Genomic DNA, 26753 nt, shown 5'->3' with positions numbered 1-26753 from the left:
AGCAGGGCCAGTGGATCAGCCACCATGCCTACTTGCACGGTTCGGGCCACGTTTGTTGGCAGCTATGTGCCTCAGTGTTCTGATCTGTAAGAGGAAGATGATGACAAGAGTACTTTCCCAGCTGAGTATGTCTGTGTGTCCAGCAGGACTTAGGAGGACGGTGCCAGACACAAGTTCTCCGTCATCCACCAAACATGGCCTGTACCATGGGCTGCGCCAGCCACACGCCTGGGACTCATCTCTGCCTTTCTTCCCATCTCACCCATAGCAAGCCTCATGGTCTCTGCCTACAAAGCATGTCCTGAACCTGCCCCCTCTGTCCCCTCTCGTCCCTCTGTCCCCTCTCCTTTGAGTACTCCAAACCAGGCTTCCACTCCTCCCCACCTGCTGGCCATTCCTCAGCTCTAGGCAGAGCTTGCTTTTAAAACACTGGAGATCGTGTTGCTCCCCTGACTGGAATCTCCAGTGGTTCCCATCGCACTTAGTCGGCCCCAAGCCTGTGAATGCAACCCTTGGCCCTGGGTCTGGCCCTGTCGCTCCCCTGTGAGCATGCCGGCTGCACACAGCTTTCTACACAGGCTCATTCCTAGGTCCCTGGACTGGCCACAGGTTTACCCCAGTGGCCTGATTGTCAGCTTGCATGTTGTCTTCAGGAGACCTTTCCTGGAGGCCCCTGTTGAGCCCCCCTTGAGGCCCCCGTTGCTCCCTATGTCTTCACCTTGATTTATTTTTACACATTATCTATAATTGTCCTAGGTATTAGTTTGCTTATTTCACTAGAATGTAGGTTGCACAGACCAAAGCCCTCACTTTGTTTGGAAAACCAAAATGTCCTAAAATCAGCCTCTCGTGGGGCTGAACTGAATGTCTGCTCATGGAGCCCCGAGACAGCAAGTGGCTGCTGGGAGCTAAGCCCCTTCCTGCTGGAGAGACTCAGGCCTGCGTCTCCTCACTCGCAGAGCACATGTGGGAAGTGAGCCCCGAAGCTCCAGCAGCCATTGTGCAAGGCCCCGTCTGTGCCTGCTCTCTGGGAGCCCCAGTCGGCTCATTTTCCGTCCTGGCGCCATCGGCACTGCTGCCCTTCCCTCGGCAGCAGCCTTGCTTCCCGCCAGCTTGCGGTGTGAGAACTCTCCTGGTTCTGAGTTACCTGTAAGCAGAGTTAGACAGTGATTTTAACAGGGAGACTCGTCTTTTTTCTACAGAGACACGATTGACACCGTGTTAGCCTTACTCTCTTATTTAATGAGTAAGTCATGCTTACTCATTCTGTGCATTTTTAAAAAAAATTAACTTTTAGTAGGTAACACATGCCCATGGTTCCAAACTGAAAACTAAGCTCCTGCCCACTGCTTCCCTCCCTCTGTCTCCTTCATCCTTCCCAGTGCCTGCCCCTTTCTCCCATTGTGTTCTTGGAGCCAATGACAGGGCTTCACACAGGATTGTTACTGCCCAGCTCCCCCTACTGAGTTAGGTTTTAGTTCTAGCAGGGTGTGGACTTTGTCCAGAGGACATTCCCAGTGCTCGAAACAATGCACGGGCAGAGTTGCTCAGTAAATCTCAAAGGAATTCCTCAGGTTGTGATAAGTACTCTTTTTCTCATTATTTAATTCCACACAGTTTCTTATTTCCATTAGAATTCTTTGACTCCTGAGTTGTGTGGAAGTGTCCTAAAGTTTCCAAATGTGTGGGGGCTTCCCCGGTGTCTTTCATTATTGATTTCTACGTTCAATGTACTGGAGGCTGAGAACGTGATCCATGTGACTTCAGTTCTCTGGCAGCACCAGTGTTCACTGACACCCCACAGGGGCATAGAGCTGGCATCTTCCTGCATCTGTGCAGGGGGGTGTTCCATAGACCTCTGGTGTCAAGCCAGGGGCCTCCTCCATCATTTGCTGCTGCTGGGGGATAGTGGAAATTCTCTCCCATTGGCGGACTCACAAGGGGGGGGAACATGAGTCCTGCTTGAACTAACTGAAGGCTTTGGGGTGTGTGTGTGTGTGTGTGTGTGTGCGCGCGCGCGCGCATTCTCTTAGTAAAGCCACATGTTCTCAGAGAACTGTGGGGCTTCAGATGCTGGAAAGCTGTTAAGACAAAGGCTGCTGGTCTAAGTTTTGGAGTTCAAAAGCTGGAGATAGGTGCAGGGCAGGGGGACTCAATTTTTCCTGAACAATTTTAGGTTCACAGCAAAATTAAACAGAATGTAGAGTTCCCGTATGCCATCAGCCCCTACAAATGCATGATCCCCTCCACTATCAACATTCCTCACCAGAGGAGTGCATTTGTTACAACTGATGAACCTCCACTGGCTCATCCTATTACCCAACGTCTATATCAGGGTTCATTCTTGGTATTGGACGTTCTATGGGTTTGGACAAATGTGTGAGCACTTATATCTACTACTATAGTATGCAGAATGTTTCATTGCCGTAAAAGTCTTTGTGCTCTGGCCTAACCCTTGACAATCCCTGATCTTTTTACTCTCTCTCGAGTTTGCATGTTCTAGAACATCATATTGTTGGAATCATGTAATATGTAGTCTTTCAGATTAGTTTCCTTCACTTAGTAATATGCACTTAGTTTTTCCCATGTCTTTTCTTGTGTTGGTAGCTCATTTCTCTTTAGTGTTGAATAATATTCTATTGTCTGAACATACCATCATTTATCTGTTCATCTACTAAAGGGCATCTTGGTTGCTTCCCAGTTTTGACAGTTACAAATAAAGCAGCTATAAATATCTATGCACAGATTTTTTGTGTGGACATAGGTTTTCACTTATTTGGGTAAACAGGGAGGTATGCAGTTGCTAGACTGTGTGCTGTAAGTATGTAGTTTAGTAAGAACAAACTGTCTTCCAAAGGAGCAAACCTTTTTGCACTCCCACTGGCAGTGAATGGGAGTTCTTGTTGCTTCACATCCTTGCCAGTACCTGGTAATGTCAGTGTGTGTGTGTGTGTGTGTGAGTGTGTGTATGTGTGTGTAAGGCAGAGTTATAGAGAGAAGGAGAGACAGAGAGAGAGGTCTTCCATCTGCTGGTTCACTCCCCAGATGGCTGCAACAACCAGGACTGGGCCAGACTGAAGCCAGGAGCCAGGAGCCGGAAGCTTCCTCTAGGTCTCCCATGTGCAGGGGCCCAAGCACTTGGGCCCTCCTCCACTGCTTTCTGATAACCATTAGCAAGGAGCTGGATTGGAAGTGGAGCAGCTGGGATGCAAACTGGCGTCTCTATGAGATGCATCTTTAACCACACCTTTAATCCACTGAGCCACAGTGCCTGCCCCTAGATATGTTTTTATTTTTAAATTTGTTAATATTTATTATTTTTTTGAAAGGAAGAATTACAGAGAGGGGGAGAGAGAGAGAGAGAAAAAAAAAAGAAATCTTCCTTCCATTGATTCACTTCCCAAATAGCCACAACAACTGGGGCAAGTCCAGGCCAAAGCCAGGAGTCTGGAACTCCATCTGGGTCTCCCTTGTGGGTGGCAGGGCCCAAATAGATAGGCCATCTTTCTAGGCACATTTGCAGGGAGCTGGGTCAGAAGTGGAGCAGCCAGGAATGGAACTGGCCCCAATAAGGGATGCCAGTGGCATAGGTTGTGGCTTCCCCTGCTGTACCACATTATTGACCCTAAGATATGGTTTTGTTTTTTAAAGATTTATTTATGTATTTGAAAGTCAGAGTTACACAGAGAGAGAAGGAGAGGCAGAGAGAGAGAGAGAGGTCTTCCATCCACTGGTTCATTCCCCAATTGGCTGCAATGGCTGGAGCTGTGCCAATCCGAAGCCAGGGCCAGGAGCTTTTTACAGGTCTCTCACACGGATTCAGGGGCCCAAGCACTTGGGCTGTCTTCTGGTGATTTCCCAAGCCACAGCTGAGAGCTTGATAGTAAGTGGAGCAGCCGAAACTAGAATCGGTTCCCATATGGAATGCTGGCACCACAGGTGGCGGCTTTACCCACTATGCCACAGTGCCGGCCTCAAGATATGTTTTTAAAAGCCCAGTCTTTTTTCTTTTTTTTTTTTTTTTTTTTGACAGGCAGAGTGGACAGTGAGAGAGAGAGAGACAGAGAGAAAGGTCTTCCTTTGCCGTTGGTTCACCCTCCAATGGCTGCCGCGCTGCGGCCGGCGCACCGCGCTGATCCGATGGCAGGAGCCAGGAGCCAGGTGCTTTTCCTGGTCTCCCATGGGGTGCAGGGCCCAAGCACTTGGGCCATCCTCCACTGCACTCCCTGGCCACAGCAGAGAGCTGGCCTGGAAGAGGGGCAACCGGGACAGAATCCGGCGCCCCAACCGGGACTAGAACCCGGTGTGCCGGCGCCGCTAGGCGGAGGATTAGCCTAGTGAGCCGCGGTGCCGGCCAAAAGCCCAGTCTTAAAGCTGATTGGAGGATGAAAGAGACTGATTAATAGGCTGTCACTTGTTCTGGAGCAGATGTCACTGTAGGCCAGGTGACAGCAGTGAAAATGAGGCACCTTTAGAGTAGAAAGGACCTTCTGATACATTCATATGAGTGTGAATAAGGCAGGGTTTGGGTAGTTCAAGGTGTACTAAGTGGTGCACCTGGGCAGGCAGATGGGCCCACTACTCAGGGAAAACTGGTACAGGGACAGTTTATTTGGTGGTGGTGGTGGTGGTGGCTGGGGAGGGGTAATCAAGAATGTAGTCAAGTGCACAGAAACACGAATGTCCCATGCCACCTCAGCGGCTGGATCTGTAGGGTAGGGCTCAGGACAAGTCCCACGTCCCATGCCCCACATTGGAGATACACATGTGGAAGCTGTCGGTGGCTTTTGTTATGGTCACCCTGAAAATGTTGGTCCTCTACCCCAGCTGAGATTTGGAAAGCACTGCTTTGATGGCCCGGCCCACAGCTGACCCACCAGGGCAGCATGGGGCAGGCAGCCTACTCCGGGCAGTTTCTGCGGCTGATTCTCTTGTGCAGTCAGCTTTGACAACAGAGTTGAACTCCATGAAATTGACATGCGGAAGTCAGAGGGAGGAGGCACAAATGAGGGGCTCTAGAGTGGGCAGAGCATGAAGAGAGATCGGGAGAAACGGAGTCAGGAGCCCACGGAGCGCCTGAAGAGGCAGCAGAGCTGCAGGCAGCCTGCCGCCCCAGCCCTGATCCTTAACCAGTGCTTGTAGTCGTTTGTCCACATTTTTTTGTGATCAGACACTGGATTGTTTTCTCCAGTGTTCTCAGCTGCTCCAGTCAAGACCATGAAAGACTGGTTAGAAAGTCATTTTGTAAGAAAGGTTTCAAGATAAGGAGAGTTAGATATCCTGAGCAGTTTTCTTGGGTAAGTGTTTTCATGCACTTTATCCCCCTGGTGGTGGCTTTTCTGAGAAAACCAGGATTCTGCATTGCACCGAGGCAAGGCTCCTCCCCTGAGCAGCGCCTGTGTCTGATGCCAGTCGTGACTCTGATTGATGTCTCTAGGCCTGGCCGGGATTCTGTGTCCTCTGTATTTATCAAGAAGGATATGTTCAGTGGTTTATACTGTTAAATTAAGATCATATCATGAGTTCTCCCCTAAGTTGATTTACAGATTTACAGAAGGAGTTTTTTGTTAGAAATTGGCAAGCTTATTTCCAGGTTTATATGGAAATGCAAAAAACTAGTAAGTGCCAAGATAATCGTGGGAGAAATAAAAGCACTGTTGGAGGACTTATTCTGTTCGATATTGTGACTAATTATAAAGCAATGAGAATTACTAGGAACTGAGTAAGTGATACCAGTTGGTACAGACTCAAGGATAAATAAATAGACCAAGGGACCACTAGAAAATCCCCAAGTGGGAGCCAGCATCAGCGTAGCCGGTTAAGCTGCCGCCTGTGACTCTGGGTTCTGTATTGGAGCCCCCTTCATGTCCTGGCTGCTCTGCTTCCTATCCACGTTCCTACTAATGTGCCTGGGAAGGCAGCAGAGGATGACCCAAGTACTTGAACCCGGCACCCATGCAGGAGACCTAGATGGAGTTCCTGGCTCCTGGCTTTGGTCTGGCCCAGCCCCAGCCAGCCGTTGCAGCTATTTGGGGAGTGAATCAATGGATAGAAGATCTTTTTCTCTCTGCCTCTGCCTCTGTCACTCTGCCTTTCAAATAAATAAAATAAATCTTTTTTAAAAAAATGGGGTGGTGGTGGTGGTGGCGGCATCGTGGTGTAATGAGTAGCTGCCGCCTGCAACTCCAGCATCTCATGTGGGCACTTCCGATCCAGCTCCCTGCTAATGCACCTGGGAAAGCAGCAGAATGCCCCAGGTCCTTGGGCCCCTGCATCCCTGTGGCAGACCCTGATGAAGCTCCTGGCTCCTTGCTTCAGCGTGGCCCAGCCCTGGCCGTTGTACCATTTGGGGAGTGAGTTGGCAGATGGAAGATCTCTCTCTCTCTCTCTCTCTCTCTCTCTCTCTCTGTAACTTTGCCTTTCAAATAAATAAAATAAATATTAAAAAAAAGAAAATCCACAAGCTCCCATATATGGTAAGGGTTTCTGATAGGGGTTGCACTGCAAAGCTGAGTAAGCAGGGCCTGTACAATGACTCGGGGCCAGTCATCTTCACCCTCATTGCACACTATGCACACAAGTAAATTCCAGTGAATCCTATATCTCAATGGAGAAGGCAAAACAGTAAAGATTGGAGACGGTAACAGAAAAGGATATCTTCAAGATCCTGAGGTAGGTAAACATTCATAAACAGTCCACAAAGTGTTTCAATTGTAAAGGGAAAGATTGATAAATAGAGCAAGAGTGAAATTATGAATATTTATGAAAAGATACCACTAAACCTGTAAAAAAGTAAGCCACAGAAGGTGAGAAGCTATCTCCAATAAATATAACTGACCAAACACTGTTCAGAATAACACACTCCTGTAATTTAGGAAGGAAAAATACATAATCCAGTTTTTTTAACGAGCAAAAGATATTAACAGGGGTTTAATGAAAGAAAGTATTACAATTGGTCAATAAATATATGCATTGTGGCCAACTTCATTAGTCTTTGGGGAAATGCAAATGGCAGTGAGATATCACTTCTCGTTTGGCAGAACAGCTCAAATTAAGACTATGCATTGATTGGGGCCAGTTCTGTGGCATAATAGGTAAAGCCACCGCCTGCAGTGCCAGCATCCCATATGGGTGCTGGTTCAAGTCCCGGCTGCTCCACTTCTGATCCAGCTCTCTGCTATGGCCTGGAAAAACAGAAGATGGCTCAAATCCTTGGGTCCCTGCACCCATGTCAGAGATCTGGAAGATGCCCCTGGATCCTGGCTTTGGATCGGCACAGCTCCAGCCATTGTAGCCAGTTGGGGAATGTACCAGCAGATGGAAGCGCGCGTGCGCGCTTGCGCTCTCTCCTCTCCTCTCCTCTCCTCTCCTCTCCTCTCCTCTCCTCTCCTCTCCTCTCCTCTCCTCTCCTCTCCTCTCCTCTCCTCTCCTCTCCTCTCTTCTTCTTCTTCTTCTTCTTCTTCTTCTTCTTCCTCTTCTTCTTCTTCCTCTTCCTCTTCCTCTTCCTCTTCCTCTTCCTCTTCCTCTCTCTCTCTCTCTCTCTCTCTGCCTAACTCTGACTTTCAAATAAATAAATAAATAAATACATCTTAAAAAAAATAAAAGACTGCCAGCGCTGCAGCTCACTAGGCTAATCCTCCGCCTTGCGGCACCGGCACACCGGGTTCTAGTCCCAGTTGGGGCGCCGGATTCTGTCCCAGTTGCCCCTCTTCCAGGCCAGCTCTCTGCTGTGGCCCGGGAGTGCAGTGGAGGATGGCCCAAGTGCTTGGGCCCTGCACCCCATGGGAGACCAGGAAAAGCACCTGGCTCCTGCCATCAGATCAGCGCGATGCACCGGCTGCGGCGGCCATTGGAGGGTGAACCAACGGCAAAAGGAAGACCTTTCTCTCTGTCTCTCTCTCTCACTGTCCACTCTGCCTGTCAAAAAAAAAAAAAAAAAATGCATTGGAAAAGATGTGGAGCACCTGGAGCATCTGTGTGTTGCTTGATAGAGGTATAAACTAGCACACTTTGGAGAGCTGGTGTGCCTCTGCTGACGCTGACCAGCAGTCTCACACCTGGGCATATGCTGACTGGAGTCTGTGCAGCATAATTTTCATAGTAACATTGTATGTAATGGCCCAAAATGGAAACGCCTTTACATCCATGCAGGATGAGGGAGTAAATAATTGTCCTTTATTCATACAACTTAGAGGAACCTTCCGACCTAATATTGGACAAAACAAACCACACACAGTACCTATCCTGTTCCATCGGTAGGAAGTTCAGAAACAGGGCAGTGTAGCCGGCGGTGGTAGAGGTCAGGGTGGCGGTTACCCCTGGGAAGGGGCAGGGACTAAAGGGAAACAGGAATGTTCCATGTGTTAATGTGGGCAGCCGTTCCACGGTGAGTTCACTCTGATAATTCAACAAACTCTTCTTCCTAGTTTGCACCTTCCAGCATGTATGTTATATTTTCTTTTTTTAAATTTGATAGCCATGTTCCAGTGCTACTTCCCTGAAATTGTGCCCAGATCACTTGTGATTCAAATAGTGACTGTTCCTAAACCGTTGAGTCACACGTTTGTAGGCATTTTCTTAATTTTCTCCCCTATGTGTTACTTTACATGCCCCAGATTTAGATTTCAGTAATTTAAATCTCAAGGAATCTTATTTCCATGCTCATGTGAAGTATTTTAACTTCCATGGGAACAGTAGAATGATTTTGCGTGAGATTAGGATTAAGACATTTGATAAATTGAGTGTATTATAAGTCTTCATTTGGAAAATATACTCAATTATACCATTTATTACTAGAACTTTCTCCAGCTGAAAATAAGTGTTTGAAATGGTAAAATGAAGGACCAAGTTGGTGATGTTTCTTTTCATTTTTTAGTTAAATGCCCTGCAAGACCTTCATCCGCTACCCAAGATAATTCTGGAATATAGACAGGTAAGGTAAATCTTTGGTAAGTAAGTTGGTGATGAAAGGGAGCCACATGGTCCCAGACAACCACATGCGCTGAAGCTGCCCTGACCGTGTCCTGAGGGAGTACAGTTCTCTTCAAGGCAGCCAGTATGAATCCTACATGGAGAAAGATAACTGAACATTCAGAGAAAATGTCAGGCATGTCATTACTGTGCGGCTCCCGCGTGATGCACTCCCACCAGCACCGAGCTCCCGCAAAGCCCGCTTCGTCTGGTTTCTAGGCGCCTCTGGTTTCTAGCATGTTTCATCATCTTGTACATTTACCAGGGCATTCATGCCCTGCCCTCTTTCCTCTTCTAGCTACTCAGGTTTTCTCTGTTTATACACCTGCATTTACTTCAGAAGTTCTCTATGTTTGGGGAGCAGCATTGTGGTATAGTGGGTTAGGTCACCAGCATCCCAAATGGGTGCCAGTTCAAGTTCCGGCTCTACTTCTGATCCAGCTCCCTGCTAATGCACCTGGGAAAGCAATGGAAGATGGCCAAGTACCTGGGCCTCTGCACCCAGGTAGGAGATCCGGGTGAAGCTCCTGACTCCTGCTTTGGCCTGGCCCAGTTCTGGTCATTGCAGTCGTTTGGCGGAGTAAACCAGTAGATGGAAGAGCTGTCTCTCCATCTTTTACTCTGTCTCTCTGTAACTCTGCCTTTCAAATGTGTCTCTTTAAGAAATTTCTTTAAAGAAGACGTTCTCTGTGAACCTCATTTATTGTTGCCACCACCTGTACCCCCAGCACTGCTGGTTACTGAGCTGTGTCTTGCTGTCTGTGAGGGCCTGGCCACTGTGCAGAAATTCGTTTTCCAAATAGTCCTTCCTGAAGCAATGTAAGCATGAGAAGAAAACAAAATGGCCTACTTTGTGGGCCAGAGGCATTTATTGATGTTTGCCATTTTTCTGTAGATCTAAAACTATTCCAGAATAATATTTTAAAAGGGTAGAGAGACTTCACTCTCTGTGGACCAGTGTTATTTATCCTTGTATCTCCGAAAGTCGTTCCGGGGCTTCCTAGAGTTATCCAAGGTGACGCCAGCGGCACATGCCCAGCACTCTGTGAAGGGCTACACTGATGCTTGCACCTGAGAAATACTTAAACATGGAAAATTGTTATTCTTGTCTTTGTAACTTAGGTTCACAAGATCAAGTCAACCTTCGTGGATGGATTACTTGCTTGCATGAGAGAGGTAATTGAAGCTCTAAGAAAAAGATATGATTAAGAATATAGTTCATATATATGTTCAGATACATAGAACTTTGATAATTTATTAAGTTAGGAAATAATCTAATATTCTTAAAACCATGAGCCATGATTTTGTGATTATTCAGATCTTCTGGATTAAGCTGATGTTCTACTTTAAAATCTATTTGTGTTGGAGCTGTGCACCTGTCCTGTGTTCTCATCTGTTATAGCATCTCTTTTTGGAATTATTTGAGATGTTATTGTTTTAGTTTGTACATGAGTAGGCTACAGAGATGTTCTGTGACTTGTGTTGAGGCCACACAGCAAGTGACAGAGCCTGTCTGTGACACACAGTCCCTCCACAGGCTGTTGGCTCCTCCTGTCCCCAGGACTGGATTTGTAAGTGACATTAAGGCCTACTTGGTGCTATCACAGCTTCTGCTTGTGTAAGAGAGAAACTTCCTTCTTGCCCATCCTTGACCACACAGCAGGAGTTTTGTAACCCCAAGGACTTTTTGGGTTGGGCGTGGAAGGCCCAGCGACTCACTGACCTCTGGAGGAGCAGTGAGTGTCAGGTGTTGTAGGTGAGGGGTCGTAGCATTGCCAGAGTCTAAACTGATTCTTTTTAACTGTTCAAGGGCTCCATTTCTTCTACGTGGAATCAAACTGGAACTGTGACAGGAAGACTTTCAGCCAAGCATCCTGTGAGTTAGCATTTTTTGTTAAATGCCAATTTCCGTGCCTCGCAATTGAAATTTTGCCTGCATGTGTTTGCCTGTACGTGTTTCATTTCATTCTACACTGATAAATTGTGTTTTGGTTTGCTTACTCATTTTGCTAGTACTTATTTAGCATCTTCTGTGTTCTGGAAGCAAAGTGGGCGAGTAAGACTCCCCTCTCCCTGTGGCGTCCTGAGCAAGGGATTCTTCCACCTGGAAGCCCACCACGCTAACGCCGAGAGCAGAAGGGACACCGCTTTTCCCATCTTCTCTCAAATTTGTGCTAGAAAAGCGGCTTCTGGTTCCTGGGGCCCGGTGCTGTTCCCATGGCCACCTTCATTTTACGACTGTTGCAAAGTACTCTTCTCTGATGAAAAAGCTATGAATGCCTTTAAATTTAGGATGCAGCTTTTTTTTTTTTTTTTAAGGCAGAGTTAGGACACGCACATGGGCTCTTCCATCCACTGGTTGACGCCCGGAATGGCTGCCATAGCTGGGGCTAAGGCTGGTCCTACACTAGGAGCCTGGAACTCCAACCTGGTCTCCCATGTGGTTGGCAAGGATCTAAGCACTTGGGCCATCTTCCACTGCTTCCCAGGCTCATTAGCAGGGAGCTGGATCAGAAGTAGAACAACCAGGACTCAAACCAGCGCCCATATGGGGTGCTGGGCATCATACACAGGGACTTCCCTCTGCACTACAATGCCAGCCCCATGATACAGCTTTAGTAATACAAGAGTTGGTTTTTAAAATGGCTTTATCTTATTGAAAGAAAGAAGACTTATCTCTGATTTCTCATTACAGAACAGTTACTTAAGCACACAAAATAAATATAAACTAATTAAAATCACTTGCTGGGGCTGGCCAGCATTGTGGCATAGCAGATTAAGCTGCCACCTGCCATATCAGCGTCCCATAAAGGCGTCAGTTTGAATCCCAGTGGATCCACTTCTGATCCAGCTCCCTGCTAATGTGTCTGGGAAAGCAGAGAAAGATGGCCTGAGTGCTTAAATCCCTGCCACCCACATGAGAGACCAGGTGCTTGGGCCCCTTGCACCAGTGTGGGAGACCCAGAAGAAGCTTCTGGCTCCTGGCTTTAGTCTGGTCCAGCCCTGGCCCTGTGGCCACTTGGGAAGTGAACCAGTGGATGGAAGATCTCTCTCTCTCTCTCTCTCTGCCTTTCAAATAATATATACAATAAATCTTTTTAGAAAAAACACTAGCTATTCCACCCCACAGAGCACACTGGTTAGCAGCTTGGTAACTATCTTTACATATTTTTTGCAAAGCACACGTATTCATAAAATAATATCTTTTCAACAAAAATAAAGACATACTATTTTATATTATGCTTTTCTATTTTAGTTAACATCTCGATATCATACATCAATAAATATTGCTATTATACATTAATAAAGAATAATTAAATCTATATTTAAATATATACTGTTATATATGTTTATGGTAAAGAAATTCATGTAATGTAAATTGTTTTAAAATAGTATTCATTTATTTGAGAGGGATACAGAGTGCTCCCATCTATTGGCTCACTTCCCAAATACCTTCAGCAGCCAGGCTGGACTAGGCCAAAACCGGGAGCTAGAAATTGAATGCAGGTTCCCACATGGGTGGCAGAAACCAGTTACTTGAGCCATTACCAGCTCCTCCTGAGTGCCCATGAGCCGGAAGCTGGACTCCAGAGCAGAGTCAGGAACTCGAGCCTAGGCATTCCAGTCGGGGGTGGGGTATCCCAAGCAGCACTTTAGCCGTTAGGCCGGAAGCCCATCTTGTGGGAATTTACAGAATGAGAAAGTGTAAGTTGTCTTTCCCGTGGTTCCCTCTGTTAATAGACCTTCCTCTGGACGTTTACATGTATGGCGTACCTAGTGCACACAGGTAGCAGGGTGACTGTGAGGAGGAGAAAGAGGCTGGCACTGGGCAGACTTGTACTGGGGTGTGACACACAGGTATAAGACACCCCCTCTGGGGCTGTAAGCTCTTGGGTCACCAGCTGTATCTTGGACTTACCCCTTCTAGAAGAGTGGCACTTGGAAGTGGCACTTAAGAGAATTCTTCTGTGGTCTAGATCTGGCTGATTGATAGCAATAGCAATCACAACACTGATAGCAACATGAACGCAAACGCTGCTCTGTAAGCAGTGCGGCTGTCGGCCTGCAGTTCAGTTGGTTTCTCCAGCTACCACATCTGCTGTGCGTTTTCTTTTAGTTGATGCTGCTTCCTATTCAGGAGTTATTTAGGAAGTCTGACAAGTTTTAAGGCCATTTTCATCATCATTATTACTATGTATTAATTGGCGAGGGAAAGACAGAAGGAGAAAGAGCTCCACTAGCTCCACTAGGTCACTCCCCAAATGACTGAGGTCGGGAGGGAGCCAGGAACTCGGTACCCGTCTCCATGTGAGTGACCCAGTCCTTGGGCCATCCTTGGTCTGCATTAGCAGCAGCTGGAGTCAGAGCATGAGGACGCAGGTTTCAACCTGTTGTCCGCATGGTGTGGTTCCAATATTTGTTTAGTTCTCAAAACCTTTGCAGCACTGGTCAGATATCCCCACTTGATGGTCACCCGGTGGTCACTTTAGGAACTGAGATGCATTCTGTTTGCTTGCGTCCCAAAGTCTGTGTGTGCTGTCAGGATGCTACTGCACAGGTGCAGCTGCAGCTGAGCCCGATGATTTATGAACAAGTTTACGATGTTGTTTTGCTGAGCTCCTGTCCCTCCATAATCTCTCCAATTATTTCTGGTTCTTTGCCAATCTCATTTTTTTTTTTTTTTTTGGTCTTTTAGCCAGAAATCTAAGGCTATAGTAATCTGACTCTGTCGCACACTTCCTGCCACTGGCCCCATATCCGGGACCAACCAGGCAGGAGGACTGAAGGGAACAAGTGATAAGCACACAGCCTGTTTGGTGGTCCTCCAAATTCCAGCCTGCTCTTGCTTGCTGCCCTTGCGGAATCCTCAGCTTGCTGTCCTGTGTGTTGTCTAATCTCTTAGAGCTGCATGCAGCAAGAAGGCTTCCTGTATCTCACCAGGAATGGCAAGCTCAGCTTCATTTTTAAGAGATTTACTGAAGTATAAATTGACATATTACAAATTTTATACATCACAAACAAATTTGGTAAATTTTGACAGTATGTGTTTGACCATCAAAACATCACAATCAAGAGAGTGAACATACTCATCCCTCCCAAAAGTAAACTTGTGCTCCTTTGTAATCTCTCCCTCCCTACCCTCAGGCAACCACTGACTTATTTTTGTCACTATAGGTTGACTTACAATCTCTGAAAGTTTATATAAATGGAATTACACAGTGTGAGATCCCTTTTTTGGTTTGGCTTCCTTTGCAGCATTATGATTTCAAAATGCAGCCGTGTTCTGCTTTTCAGCACTTCATTTGTTTTTATTGCTGAGTGGTATCCCTTTAAATCTGTGTACCCCAATTTTTCTTTAAAGTTATCTATTGATTGATATCTGAGTTGTTTCTAGTTTGGAGATACCAGTTTGGGGTATCACTACGTACATGCATGCACAGACTTTATACAGGCATACTTTTTTTTTTCCCTCTCAGGTGAATGCCAAGGAGTGAAATAGCAGGTATATGTTTTACTTTTTAAGAAACTGCCAGGGCCAGCCTGTGGCATAGCAGGTGAAGCCACTGCTCATGATACTGGAGTCCCAAATGGGCACTGGTTCGTGTCCCGGCTGCTCCGCTTCCAATCCAGCTCTCTGCCATGGCTTGGGAAAGCAGCAGAAGACAACCAGGTGCTTGGGCTCCTGACTTCCAGGTGGGAAGTGCTGATGCAGCTCCTGTGTCCTGGGTTTGGCCTGGCCCAGCTCTGCCCGTTGTGGCCATCTGGGGAGTGAACTGGTGGGTAGATGGCCTCTCTATATATATAGCCCTGACTTTCAGATAAATGAATACATTTTTTAAAAGAATAAAAACTGCCAAATTGTTTTCCAAAGTAGTTCTAGCATTTGACATTTTTTAAAAAAGATTTATTTTATTTATTTGAAAGGCAGAGTGACAGAGAGGGAAAGAGAGAAAGAGATCTTTTGTTTGCTGTCTCAGTTCTCAGATGGCCACAAGGCCGGTACTGGTCCAGGCTGAAGCCTGAAATCTTGAACTCCCTTCAGGTCTCCAACGTGGTGCAGGGGCCCAAGTACTTAGGCCATCTTCTGCGGCTTTCCCAGGTGCACTGGCAGGAAGCTGGATCAGAAGCAGAGCAGATAGGACTAGAATTGGTGCCCTGACAAGGGGTGCTGGCATTTAGGCAGCCGCTTAACCCACTGCATCACACTGCTGGCTCCTGACTGACATTCTTGTCAGTAGTGTATGAGAATTCTGCTTCACTTACAACCCCACTAGCACTTGGTATGGGCAGTCTTAATTTTAGCCGTTCTTTTATTTTACTTCTATTCCATTCTATTCCACTCCACTCCACTCCACTCCACTCCACTCTAGATGGAGAGAGATACAGATAGATTGAGAGCTCCCATCCACTGGCTCACTCTTCCAAATGCCTGCAAATTGCCAGGAATAGGCTGGGTCCAAGTCAGGAACCAGAGACTGAGTACTGGACTCCCATATGGGTGGCAGGACCCCAGCCCCAGTTACTTGAGCCATCACCGTTGCCTTCCAGTGTCTTCATTGATAGGAAGTTGGAGTAAAAAACTGGGGCCAGCTCTCAAACCATGATACTGTAATGTGGGATATGGGCATTTTAACCCCTGGGACAACCACCTGTCCTTAATTTTAGTCACTCTAGTAGTGTGTAGTGGAACCTCACTGTGGTTTGAATTGCATTGCTATAATGACTGATGGTGTTGATCATCTTTCCATATGTTTACTTGTCCACTTTTCTTTAGTGGAGCATCTACTCAAAACTTCTGCACATTTTAAAGAGTTTTTTTTTTTTTAATATCATCAAGTTTTGCGCATTCTTTGTATATTCTAGATCCATGTCATTTATCTGATATATATCTAGCAAAGATTTTCTTCCAGTCTATGGTTTGTCTTTTCATTCTTTTTATATTATCTTTTGAAGAGAAGTTCTAAATTTTAATGAATTATGGTTTATCAATATGTTCTTATATGGATCATGGTTTTGGTATTGTTGCTAAGAAATCTTTGCCAAGCCAGGATTACAAAGATTATATTCTGTTATCTTAATCTAGATGTTTTATAGTGTTGGGTTTTACATTTAGGTTTATTATCCATTCTGAGTCGGTTTTTGTATATGGTGTGACGTAGTGTCTAAGTTCATCTCATTACGGTCAGCGCCGTGGCTCACTAGGTTAATCCTCCGCCTTGCAGCGCCGGCACACCAGGTTCTAGTCCCGGTCGGGGTGCTGGATTCTGTCCCAGTTGCCCCTCTTCCAGGCCAGCTCTCTGCTGTGGCCAGGGAGTGCAGTGGAGGATGGCCCAAGTACTTGGGCCCTGCACCCCATGGGAGACCAGGATAAGCACCTGGCTCCTGCCTTCGGATCAGCGCAATGCACCAGCCGTGGCAGCCATTGGAGGGTGAACCAACGGCAAAGGAAGACCTTTCTCTCTGTCTCTCTCTCTCTCACTGTCCTCTCTGCCTGTAAAAAAAAAAAAAAAAAAAAAAAAGGTTAACTAAATTCATCTCATTTGCAAGTGGATTTGTAGTTGTCCCAGCATCATTTATTGAAGACTCTTCTTTCCTTCATCTAATTGTCTTGGCAAAATCAAAAAGGTTTATGTCTGTGCTCTGAAGGTTGTCCATTTGATCTCTGTACATTATTGTAGCTTTCTGATAAGTTTTTAAGTTGTGGTATGTAAATCCTCCACCATTTTTTATAAAAAATAGCATGGTTATTCTGAGTCTTTTGCATCTTACGTACCATGTAATCATACATTTATCAGTTTCATCAAAAAAGCTGAGATCTTCATTGATATCACATTGACTCTAGAACTCAATTTGGGGAGACTTGATATCTTCATGATATTTAGTCGTTGGGGTGGAGTGACACAGCCAGTTTAGCTACTGCTTGTGACACTGGCACCCCATTTCGTAGCACAAGTCCCAGTCCTGTCTGCTCTGCTTATGTTACAGCTCCCTGCTAATGTGTCTAAGAAAGCAGTGGAAGATGTCCCAAGGCCTTGGGCCCCTGCATCCATGAAGGAGACTCAGATGGAGTTCTGGGCTCCTGACTTCAGCCTGGCCCTACCCCGGCTGTTGCAGCCATTTGGGAAGTGAAGGTGGAAGATCTCTCTCTCTCTCCATCTCTCTCTCTCCATTTCTCTCTCTCTCTGCCTTTCAAATAAATAAATCTTTAAAAAATAATATTTACTCTTCTATCCCATGGAAAAGGTGAACCTCTTCATTTATTTAGTCTTCCTTGGATTTCTCTTAGCAAAGTTTTATAGATTTCAGAGTATAGGTCTTATTTTTTTGAATTTATCTCTAAGTATTTAATATTTTTGCTATGGGTATAAATGATGTTTTGGCTTTAAATCTCAATTGTTCATTTCTATGAATTTTATGTTCGTTATATTCAATATGACCTTTTTTTTAAATAAAGATTTATTTATTTATTTGAAAGTCAGAGTTACACAGAGAGAGGAGAGGCAGAGTTAGAGATAGAGAGAGAAAGGTCTTCCATCCAATGGTTCACTCCCCAGCTGGCCGCAATGGCTGGAGCTGCACTGATCTGAAAGCAAGAGCCAGGACCTTCTTCTGGGTCTCTCACGTGGGTGCAGGGGCCCAAGGACCTGGGCCATCCTATACTGCTTTCCCAGGCCATAGCAGGGAGCTGGATTGGAAGTGGAACAGCCAGGTCTTGAACCAGCGCCCATATGGGATGCCAGTGCTTCAGGCCAGTGCGTTAACCCACTGTGCCACAGCGCTGGCCCCAGTATGACCATTTTATATTTTGATTTTTGCATCCTGCAACCTTTATAGGCTAACTTGTTAGTTTTAGTAACTTTTTTTTTGTAGAGTCTATCAGATTTTCTAGCTAGATAATCATGTCATATGTGAATAAAGAAACTTTTACTTCTGATTTTCCAGTATGGATTCCTCTTTCTTGTTTTTATTTCCTGAGTACAGTGATCAAAATGTGTTGAATAGGAATGGTGAGAGCAAACATCTTGTTTATTCCAAATCTTGGGGAAAACATTCAGTTTTTCACTAATGAGAATCGTTTACCTGTAGGTTTTACATAAATACTCTCAACCACATTGAGGAAGTTCCTTTCTATTAACAGTTTGTTTAAAGTGTTTAAATGGATATGGATATTTCAATTCATCAGATTCTCTCTTGCACCCATTGAGATGATCATAGGATTTTCTTTTTTAGTTTTTAATATGGTGAATTACACTAATAGATTTTTCAAATAATAAACCAACTCTGCATTCCTGGAATAAAACCTATTTGGTTTTGATGTATTGTTCTTTTTATATATTGTTGGGTTAGATTTGCTAAAATTTTGTATAGATTTTTTTCAAAGATGTATTTTATGGGGCCAGTGCTGTGGCATAGCGGGCTAAGCCTCTGCCTGTAGTGCCAGAGTCCCATATGGGTGCCGGTTCAGCTCTCTGCTATGGCCTGGGAAAGCAGTGGAGGACAGCCCAAGTGCTTGGGCCCCTAGACCCATGTGGGAGACCTGGAGGAGCTTCCTGGCTTCTGGTTTTGGATCGGCTCAGTTGCAGCCATCTAGGGAGTAAGCAGCGGATGGGAGACCTTTCTCTATGTCTCTCCCTCTCTCTGTCTGTAACTCTGCCTCTCAAATAAATCTTTTTTAAAAAAACTTACTTAAGGCCGGTGCCGCTGCTCACTAGGCTAATCCTCCGCCTTGCGGCGCCGGCACACCGGGTTCTAATCCTGGTTGGGGTGCCAGATTCTGTCCCGGTTGCCCCTCTTCCAGGTCAGCTCTCTGTTGTGGCCCGGGAGTGCAGTGGAGGATGGCCCAAGTGCTTGAGCCCTGCACCCCATGGGAGACCAGGAGAAGCACCTGGCTCCTGCCATCAGATCAGCACGGTGCGCCGGCCGCAGCGTGCCAGCCATGGCGGCCATTGGAGGGTGAACCAACGGCAAAAGGAAGACCTTTCTCTCTGTCTCTCTCTCTCACTGTCCACTCTGCCTGTCAAAAAAAAAAATTTTTTTTTTAAAAATTTACTTGAGAGATAGAGTTACAGAGATAGAGAGGGAGAGATAGAAAGAGATCTTTCATCTGCTAGTTCACTCCCCACATGGGCACAATGGCCAGAGCTTTGCTAGGCCGAAGCTAGGAACCAGGAGCTTCACCTGGGTTTTCTGCATGGGTACAGGAGCTCAAGGACTTGGCCATATTCCACTGCTTTCCCAGGTGCATTGACAGGGAACTGGGCCAGAAGTTTGAGCAGCCAGGACTCGAACTGGTGCCTATACTGGATGCTGACATTGCAGGCTTTGGCTTAACCTGCTGCACCACAACACCTGTCCTTGTATAAATTTTTTTTGAATCTGTTTTAATGATGGCTGTTTGTCAGTAGTTTTCCTTTATGTCTTTGTCTAGTCTAGGAATCAGAGTAATTCTAACCTCAAATAATTAATTGGGAAGTATTCCCTCCTCTTCAATTTTTTGGAAGCATTTTTATAGAATTACTTTTATTTTCTTTTTGATGGTTTGATAGATTTCACTGGTGCAGCCATTTGTGCCTGACATTTTCTTGGTAGAAAGGCATTAACTAAAAGGGCAAATTCTTAAATATTTACCCCTGTAGTTACTATTTCTGGCGTTTTCATTTCCTTATGTGCATCCAGATTCCAGTTTGGCATTATCTTCCTTCTGACTCTAGGACATCTTTTAACACTTCTCACAGTGTAGGTCTGCTGTTGATGAATTCTTTTAGTTTTTGTAGGTCTGGAAACATCTTTATTTCAAATTTGTTTTTTGAAAGTTATCTTGGTGAGGTGTAAAATTGTTGGCTGAATGGGGTTTTTTCTCCTCAGTACCTTGAAGATGCAAACTTCTTCCTTACATTGTTCCTGGTAAGAAATCTGGTGTTATTGTTCCCTTCCCTATACATAATCTGTCTCTTTTCCTGGCAGCTTTTCATTTTTTTCCTTTATAACTCCTTTTGAGAAATTTGATTATGATGTAGCTTGGTGTATAGTTCTGTCATGTCTCACATTTGAGATTCTTTGAGTTTCTTAGATCTGTGGGTTTATAGTTTTCATCAAACTTAGAAAAGTATTGGTGGCTGGCGCCGCGGCTCACTAGGCTAATCCTCCGCCTTGCGGCGCCGGCACACCAGGTTCTAGTCCTGGTCAGGGCGCCAGATTCTGTCCCGGTTGCCCCTCTTCCAGGCCAGTTCTCTGCTATGGCCCGGGAGTGCAGTGGAGGATGGCCCGAGTACTTGGGCCCTGCACCCCATGGGAGACCAGGATAATCACCTGGCTCCTGCCTTTGGATCAGCTGGAGGGTGAACCAACGGCAAAAGGAAGACTTTTCTCTGTCTCTCTTTCTCTCACTGTCCACTCTGCCTGTCAAGGAAGGAAGGAAGGAAGGAAGGAAGGAAGAGAGAGAGAGAGAGAGAGAGAGAGGGAGAGAGGGAGGGAGGGAAGGAAAGAAGGAAAGAAAAGTATTGGTGATTATTTTTTTCCACTTCTTTTTTTTTAAATTTTTATTTGAGTTATACAAGTTTCATGTATTTCACATATACAGATTTAGGAACACAGTGACACTTCCCCCCTTACCCTCTCTCCTGCCCACACTCCAACATTCCCACTCTTAATTTTTACAAAGACCTGTTTTCCGTTTACTTAGTGGTCATATAGTTAACACTACACTGAGTAAGTATTGGTGATTATTCACATACTTCGCTCTCTGTCCTCTGCCTTGGCATTCCGTTTACAGTTACAAATAGGAGGTCACTGGAGTTTGTCCTGTAGCTCACTGAAGCATCTTTTGTCTTTTCCCTGGATTTTTCATTGTTTCAGGTTACATCGTTTCCATTACTGTATCCTCTAATTTACTAATCTCTTCTTTTTCTTGTTGAATCTGTTGTTAATCCAATTAAGAATTTTTTCGTATTAGACATTATAGTTCTCATTCTTAGAAATTCAATTTGTATCTTCTTTATATATGCCACTGAATTTTTTTCAATATGTTGAGTACAATGGTAATATTTGTTTTATTGTCCTTGCCAGCTAACTTCAACATCTGTGTTATGGATTAGTTTCAATAGGTGATTATACTGTTAATATGGATTAGTTTCAATAGGTGATTATACTGTTAATATGGATTAGTTTCAATAGGTCATTATACTGTTGAGTCCATTCTCCTGATTCCTTGTATGCATGGTAATCTTTGTTTGGATAACAGATATTAAGGATTGTACATTGTTGAATCGTGGATCTTTTTACACTCCCATAAGTTCCTTAGCTTTGTTCTGGGATAACTGAAGTTATGTACAAGTGGTTTGTTCAGTTCTGGTCTTGCTTTTATGATTGGTTAGGCAGTTCCAGAGAAGTGCTTCATTTAAGACTGTTCAGAGGCAAGACCTTCTTGAGAATTCTACCTAATGTCCCATGAATTACGAGCTCTCCAAGAGCAGCTGGTGGGAACAGGCCCTATTCCTGGCCCAGTATTCTGGATATTTCCCCAGTCCTTAATAGTTCAGCTTGCAATGAACAGCTCACCGCTGGATTCTCAGCTGCCTGAGGGGCTCAGAATTTGTGGAGATTTTGTAGATTATCTCACTTCTCTAACTGTCAGTGTGGAAGCAACTTTCTCTTGCACTGTACACATCCAAGTGGAAGTAGAAACTCCACCTACAATGATTAATTCATCTAAGCCTCTGCCTTCTCCATGTCCTCTTAGCACTGCAGTGGTTTACTACTCAGTACCTCTTTGCTCCCTGAGCAGCTCAGCCTGACGCCCTCCTAGATACCCCCCTCTTAGCACTGGAGTGGTGTATTACTCATTACTACTCAGGATTTGCTCCCTGAGGAGCTCAGTCTGATGCCCTCCTAGATGCTCCCCTCTTAGCACTGCAGTAGTTTATTACTCATTATTACTCAGTACCTCTTTGCTCCCTGAGCAGCTCAGCCTGACGCCCTCCTGGATACTCCCCTCTTAGCACTGCAGTGGTTTCTTACTCATTATTACTCAGTACCTCTTTGCTCCCTGAGCAGCTCAGCCTGATGCCCTCCTAGATGCTCCCCTCTTAGCACTGCAGTAGTTTATTACTCATTATTACTCAGGATTTGCTCCCTGAGCAGCTCAGCCTGACGCCCTCCTAGATGCTCCCCTCTTAGCACTGCAGTGGTTTATTACTCATTATTACTCAGGATTTGCTCCCTGAGCAGCTCAGCCTGACGCCCTCCTAGATGCTCCCCTCTTAGCACTGCAGTGGTTTATTACTCATTATTACTCAGTACCTCTTTGCTCCCTGAGCAGCTCAGTCTGATGCACTCCTAGATGCTCCCCTATTAGCCCTGGAGTGGTTTATTGATCATTATTACTAGGATTTGCTCCCTGAGCAGCTCAGTCTGACGCCCTCCTAGATACTCCCCTCTTAGCACTGCAGTGGTTTATTACTCTTTATTACTCATTACCTCTTTGCTCCCTGAGCAGCTCAGCCTGACGCCCTCCTGGATACTCCCCTCTTAGCACTGCAGTGGTTTCTTACTCTTTATTACTCAGATTTGCTCCCTGAGCAGCTCAGCCTGATGCCCCCTAGATGCTCCCATCCTTCCCTAACCGTGATGTTCAGGATGCTGTGCTGCTACAGCTGTGTACTGTGTTCACCTTGCTGGGTTGTAAATTCCATGCATGTGGGGACTGCCTCTTCCTGGACTTATCTTCAGGTGTAGCTCTGTGCCTAGAACCTGACAGGCTCAGGGTGGATGAAATGAATGAAAACCTGAGGGATGACCATTCTTGAGTTGCCTTCCAGGGCTTCACTGTCACCTGTTTGGGGATCACTGGGATCACCAGTTTGTTGATAAAGTGCATTAACTTGCTTCCCTCTGCTGGATGGACATGCTCGTCACCGCAGGCAGGGGTGGCCGAAAGGTATTCTGTTTGTCTAAGTTCTGCTCTTCCCCCAGCTCAGAGGTGCAGGGCCCGTGCCTGTGGATCCTGGTTTGGCACGTCTCTCTGAGCTGCCGTGTTTTCCCCAAGGCCGTCCCGTGGGAGGTGCTGAGGACCTTGGCTCTCACTGCGTTTGCCAGGAGCTGCATTCCTGCACCCAATACCTCCTTATCACACGTGGCGTCCCATGTCCTCCCAACGTGTCTGCATCGACAGGGCCCCTTTTTGTCAGTGTCCTCATTTCACTGAGTGCCACTCGTGATGCTGACTCGGGACTTATCAACATCATGTGATTCAAAATATCTGACCTTTCACATTTTTGCAAATTCTTTGGTATCCAATTTCTCATTTTTCTTCTAGGTTAGTATTTACTTTTTAAAAAGTGGTATAACTGTATTAAATTGGAAATGTTAGAATCCAGGCATTATTCAGCTGTATTTTGCTTTGCTTCCTTTGTTTTTTTCCCTTTGGTTCTCTTTATTTTTCTAACAGTGTGTCCAGTGTTTCATTAGCATGTTTGTACTGGCTGTTTGGAATCAAGCTCTGGTTGTCATAGTATGGTCATGCTTTGACATACTGGATTATTCACTCTTTGCCTTGCCTTTGGGCTGTCACTCTTGTTATCTGTGTTTGGATAACTTTTTCTACCCCTAGAGTCCCTAACATATCTTCCAGACTGGTCTTCCTTGTCTGGTTACTGCTGTTAGTCCTTCTGGTTTCAACTCCAGGAACGTCCTCAGGAAGCCTTATTTGACCCCTTCTGCCTCCGTCCTCCTGCTCTCCCAAGCTCACTTAGAAGCCCCTTGCCACATCACATAAATAAGACCAAGTGTCTGGTAATAACAATAGATAGAATTAAAAAGGAGAGAATGTTCCAACATGGGAAGCAGTCCACACGGCAGACTCATAGAAGGACAAACTCCCTAAACAGCACTCTGACCTCAGAATCAGCCCTAAGACATTCAGATCTGGCTGAAAAGCCCATGAGAGCATTTCAGGCATGGAAAGCTGAGACACTGTGGCAAAAAATGACCTACATGAAAGATCTCTGTGAGTGAGACCCCAGTGGAAAGAAGGGGCCATCAAAGAAGGAGGAACCTTTCTCTGAAGGGAGGAGAGAACTTCCACTTTGACTATGGCCTTGTCTAAACACTGGTGGAGTTTGTGGACTCAAAAGGCTTCCACAGCCTTGGCAGCTCATGTCAAGAGCCTTGGGTGATCACTGATGTCATAAATAAGAATGTCAATTGTTGAATCAGTTGTTAGTTAAAAGGAAGCTTCTGAAATTCAAAGGTAAAGAAACAAAACAAAGTACTTTTTGATATTTGATCTCTGGTGACTGATACCTTTGTACTTTTACTGGGAGATTTTTCTGCCTTCACATTCTTTCATAGTGATGACCATGTTTCTGTGTGTAGCACATCCTTAAGCATCTTTTGTAAGGCTAGATGAGTGGTGACTAATTCTTTCAATTTCTGTTTGTTATGGAAGGTCTTTATTTCACCTTCATACATAAATGAGAGCTTTTCAGGTACAGTATTCTGCGTTGACAGTTTTTTCTCTGAAGATTTAGGATATATCTTGCCCTTCTCTCCTAGGCTGTAGGGTTTCTGACGAGAAGTCAACTGTGAGTCTAATTGGAGATCTTCTGAAAGTAATCTGGTGGTTGTCTTGTGTACTTTTTAGAATCTTTTCTTCATGTTTTACTGTGGAAAGTTTGACTGTAATGCATTGTGATAAAGATCTTTCCTGGTCAAGTCTATTAAGAGATCTATGTGCTTCCTTCACTTGGACGTCCCTTTCTTTCTCCAAATTGGGGAAGTTTTTTGTAGTTATTTCACTGAATAGGCTTTCTTTCCTTTTTTTAAAAATGTATTTATTTATTTATTTATTTATTTGAAAGTCAGAGTTATACAGCGAGAGAAAGAGAGGTAGAGAGAGAGAGAGAGAGAGGTCTTCTATCTACTGATTCACTCCCCACTTGGCTGCAACGGCCCAAGTTATGCCATTCCAAAGCCAGGAGCCAGAAGTTTCCTCCCGGTCTCCCACACAGGCGCAGGGGCCCAAGGACTTGGGCCATCTTCTACTGCTTTCCCAGGTCATAGCAGAGAGCTGGATCGAAAGTGGAGCAGCCGGGTCTCGAACCAGCGCCCATATGGGATACTGGTACTTCAGGCCAGGGCGTTAACCCACTGCACCACAGCACTGGCCCTCAGCTTTAATTCTCATAACTCGTATTCTAGGTAAAAGAATTATCATTTTCTCAATAGAATGTATTTGAAGTATCTGATTTTTTGAAAAAGATATTGAGTTCCTCATGGGAACTTTATTGCCACTTGAAGTTCCTAGATATGAGTGATAGTTTAGTTTTGAAGGACATCTGACTTATTTCCAGTTTTTGGCTATCACAAATAAAGCAGCTAAAAGCATTCCTGCTTAGGTTTTTGTGTGAACTTGAGACCTCATTTCTCTGGGATAAATGCTTGCTGTTGTTTAAATCTTAGTTGTTTGTGTGTCCTCTAAAATCCTTTGTGTTGAAAGCTTGGTCCCCCAAATCTTGTGTTAGTGGTTAATGGTTAATGGATTAGTGTGGAAACTGAATCCGGTGATGGTATCTGAAGGCCAGATCTTGGGTAGTGATTAGATTGGATCGGGCTCTAGGGTGGAGCCGCATGATGGAATCATGGCAGCTTTATGAGGAGACACTAGGCACCGACAGGAGAGTATTCCTGATCTCTCTGCTTCCTGGCTACTATGTGCTGTGTTATTGCCCACCTTCAGCCTCCCTAGATGGCTGTGCCAACCAGATCTTGGGCTGCGAATCTTCAAAACCATGAGCCCAAACCAGCCTGCTCTATTCATAGGTGGTTTCTTCCAGGAACCTGTTGTAGTGACTCCAGGCTGATCAGTACAGTGCCCAGGAGTGTAATGGTTGGATCATATATTTTAAAATATATTGCTGAATTATATATGCTGATTTTTCAACTTCTTTATACTAATATTTTAATTATATTTGTCAATGTTTGTGTACACATTTATGAGGAATACTAATTTATCTGGTTTTGGTGTCAGGGTAATAGTACTAAGTGAATTAGGAAGTGTTCTCTGGTATTTTCTAGAAGATGCTGTATGGAACTGATGTTAATTCTTTAAATAGTTGGGAGAATCCTCCAGTGAAATCATCTGAGCCTACTACATTTCTTTTTGGAGAGTTTAAAATTATGGGTTCAATTTCCTTAATAGCTGTAGTGTTGTTTATATTTTCTGTTTCATATTGGTTGGATTTTTGTCTGTGTTTCTTGAGGAATTGATCTGTTTTGTCTGAGTTGTGAAATTTATATGTGAATAGTTTTTGGGAGGGTCTGTAGTGATATTCCCTACTTCACTCTTGATGTTAATCTTTTTTTGTCTTTTCTGTTTTTTCTTGTTAATCTAGTGAGTCTTGCCAGCTGCATTGTTCTTTTTCAGATAACCAACTATTTGTTTCATTGGTTTTTCTCTATTAGCCTGCTTTTAGTGTATTGATTCTGTTGTTCATTGTTTCCTTCTCCTCCTTGATTTAGATGATTCTGCTTCTCTTTTTCTGGATTCTTAGGAAGGAGACTAGATTATTTCCTCTCCCAGCACTATAATTCACTTAAGCACTGTCATGTCTGTATTTCATATATTTTGTCAAAGAAAAAATGCACAGAGTTAAACTGGCTGGGAGAGCTTGTTCAAGGTCATTGCACTAGGAGGGAGATTGAGCTGCACTCCATGTAGTGCAGGGAGCTGGGGATTCATAGCCAGTGGGCGGGGTGAGAGGTCAGTAGATGGGAAACTGCGAAGT

At 44.9% G+C, this 26753-nt stretch overlaps 1 protein-coding gene across 1 annotated transcript in view; it reads left to right on the top strand.

The window, feature by feature from the left end:
- POLN (DNA polymerase nu) overlaps positions 1–26753 on the top strand; it is a 192512-nt gene that overhangs the window by 59030 nt on the left and 106729 nt on the right. The window contains exons 9-11 of the mRNA XM_089324955.1: positions 8876–8932; positions 10093–10146; positions 10781–10846. Of these exons, the coding sequence (XP_089181081.1) occupies positions 8876–8932; positions 10093–10146; positions 10781–10846 (177 nt within the window). The remainder of the gene's footprint in view (positions 1–8875; positions 8933–10092; positions 10147–10780; positions 10847–26753) is intronic.

Source organism: Oryctolagus cuniculus, chromosome 2 (assembly GCF_051225735.1).
Source record: "Oryctolagus cuniculus isolate XC-2025 breed Fujian yellow rabbit chromosome 2, ASM5122573v1, whole genome shotgun sequence".
In the NCBI taxonomy this organism is placed as follows: domain Eukaryota; kingdom Metazoa; phylum Chordata; class Mammalia; order Lagomorpha; family Leporidae; genus Oryctolagus; species Oryctolagus cuniculus.
The sequence above is the reverse complement of the archived record's forward strand: the minus strand, read 5'-3'. Positions and strand labels throughout refer to the sequence as shown.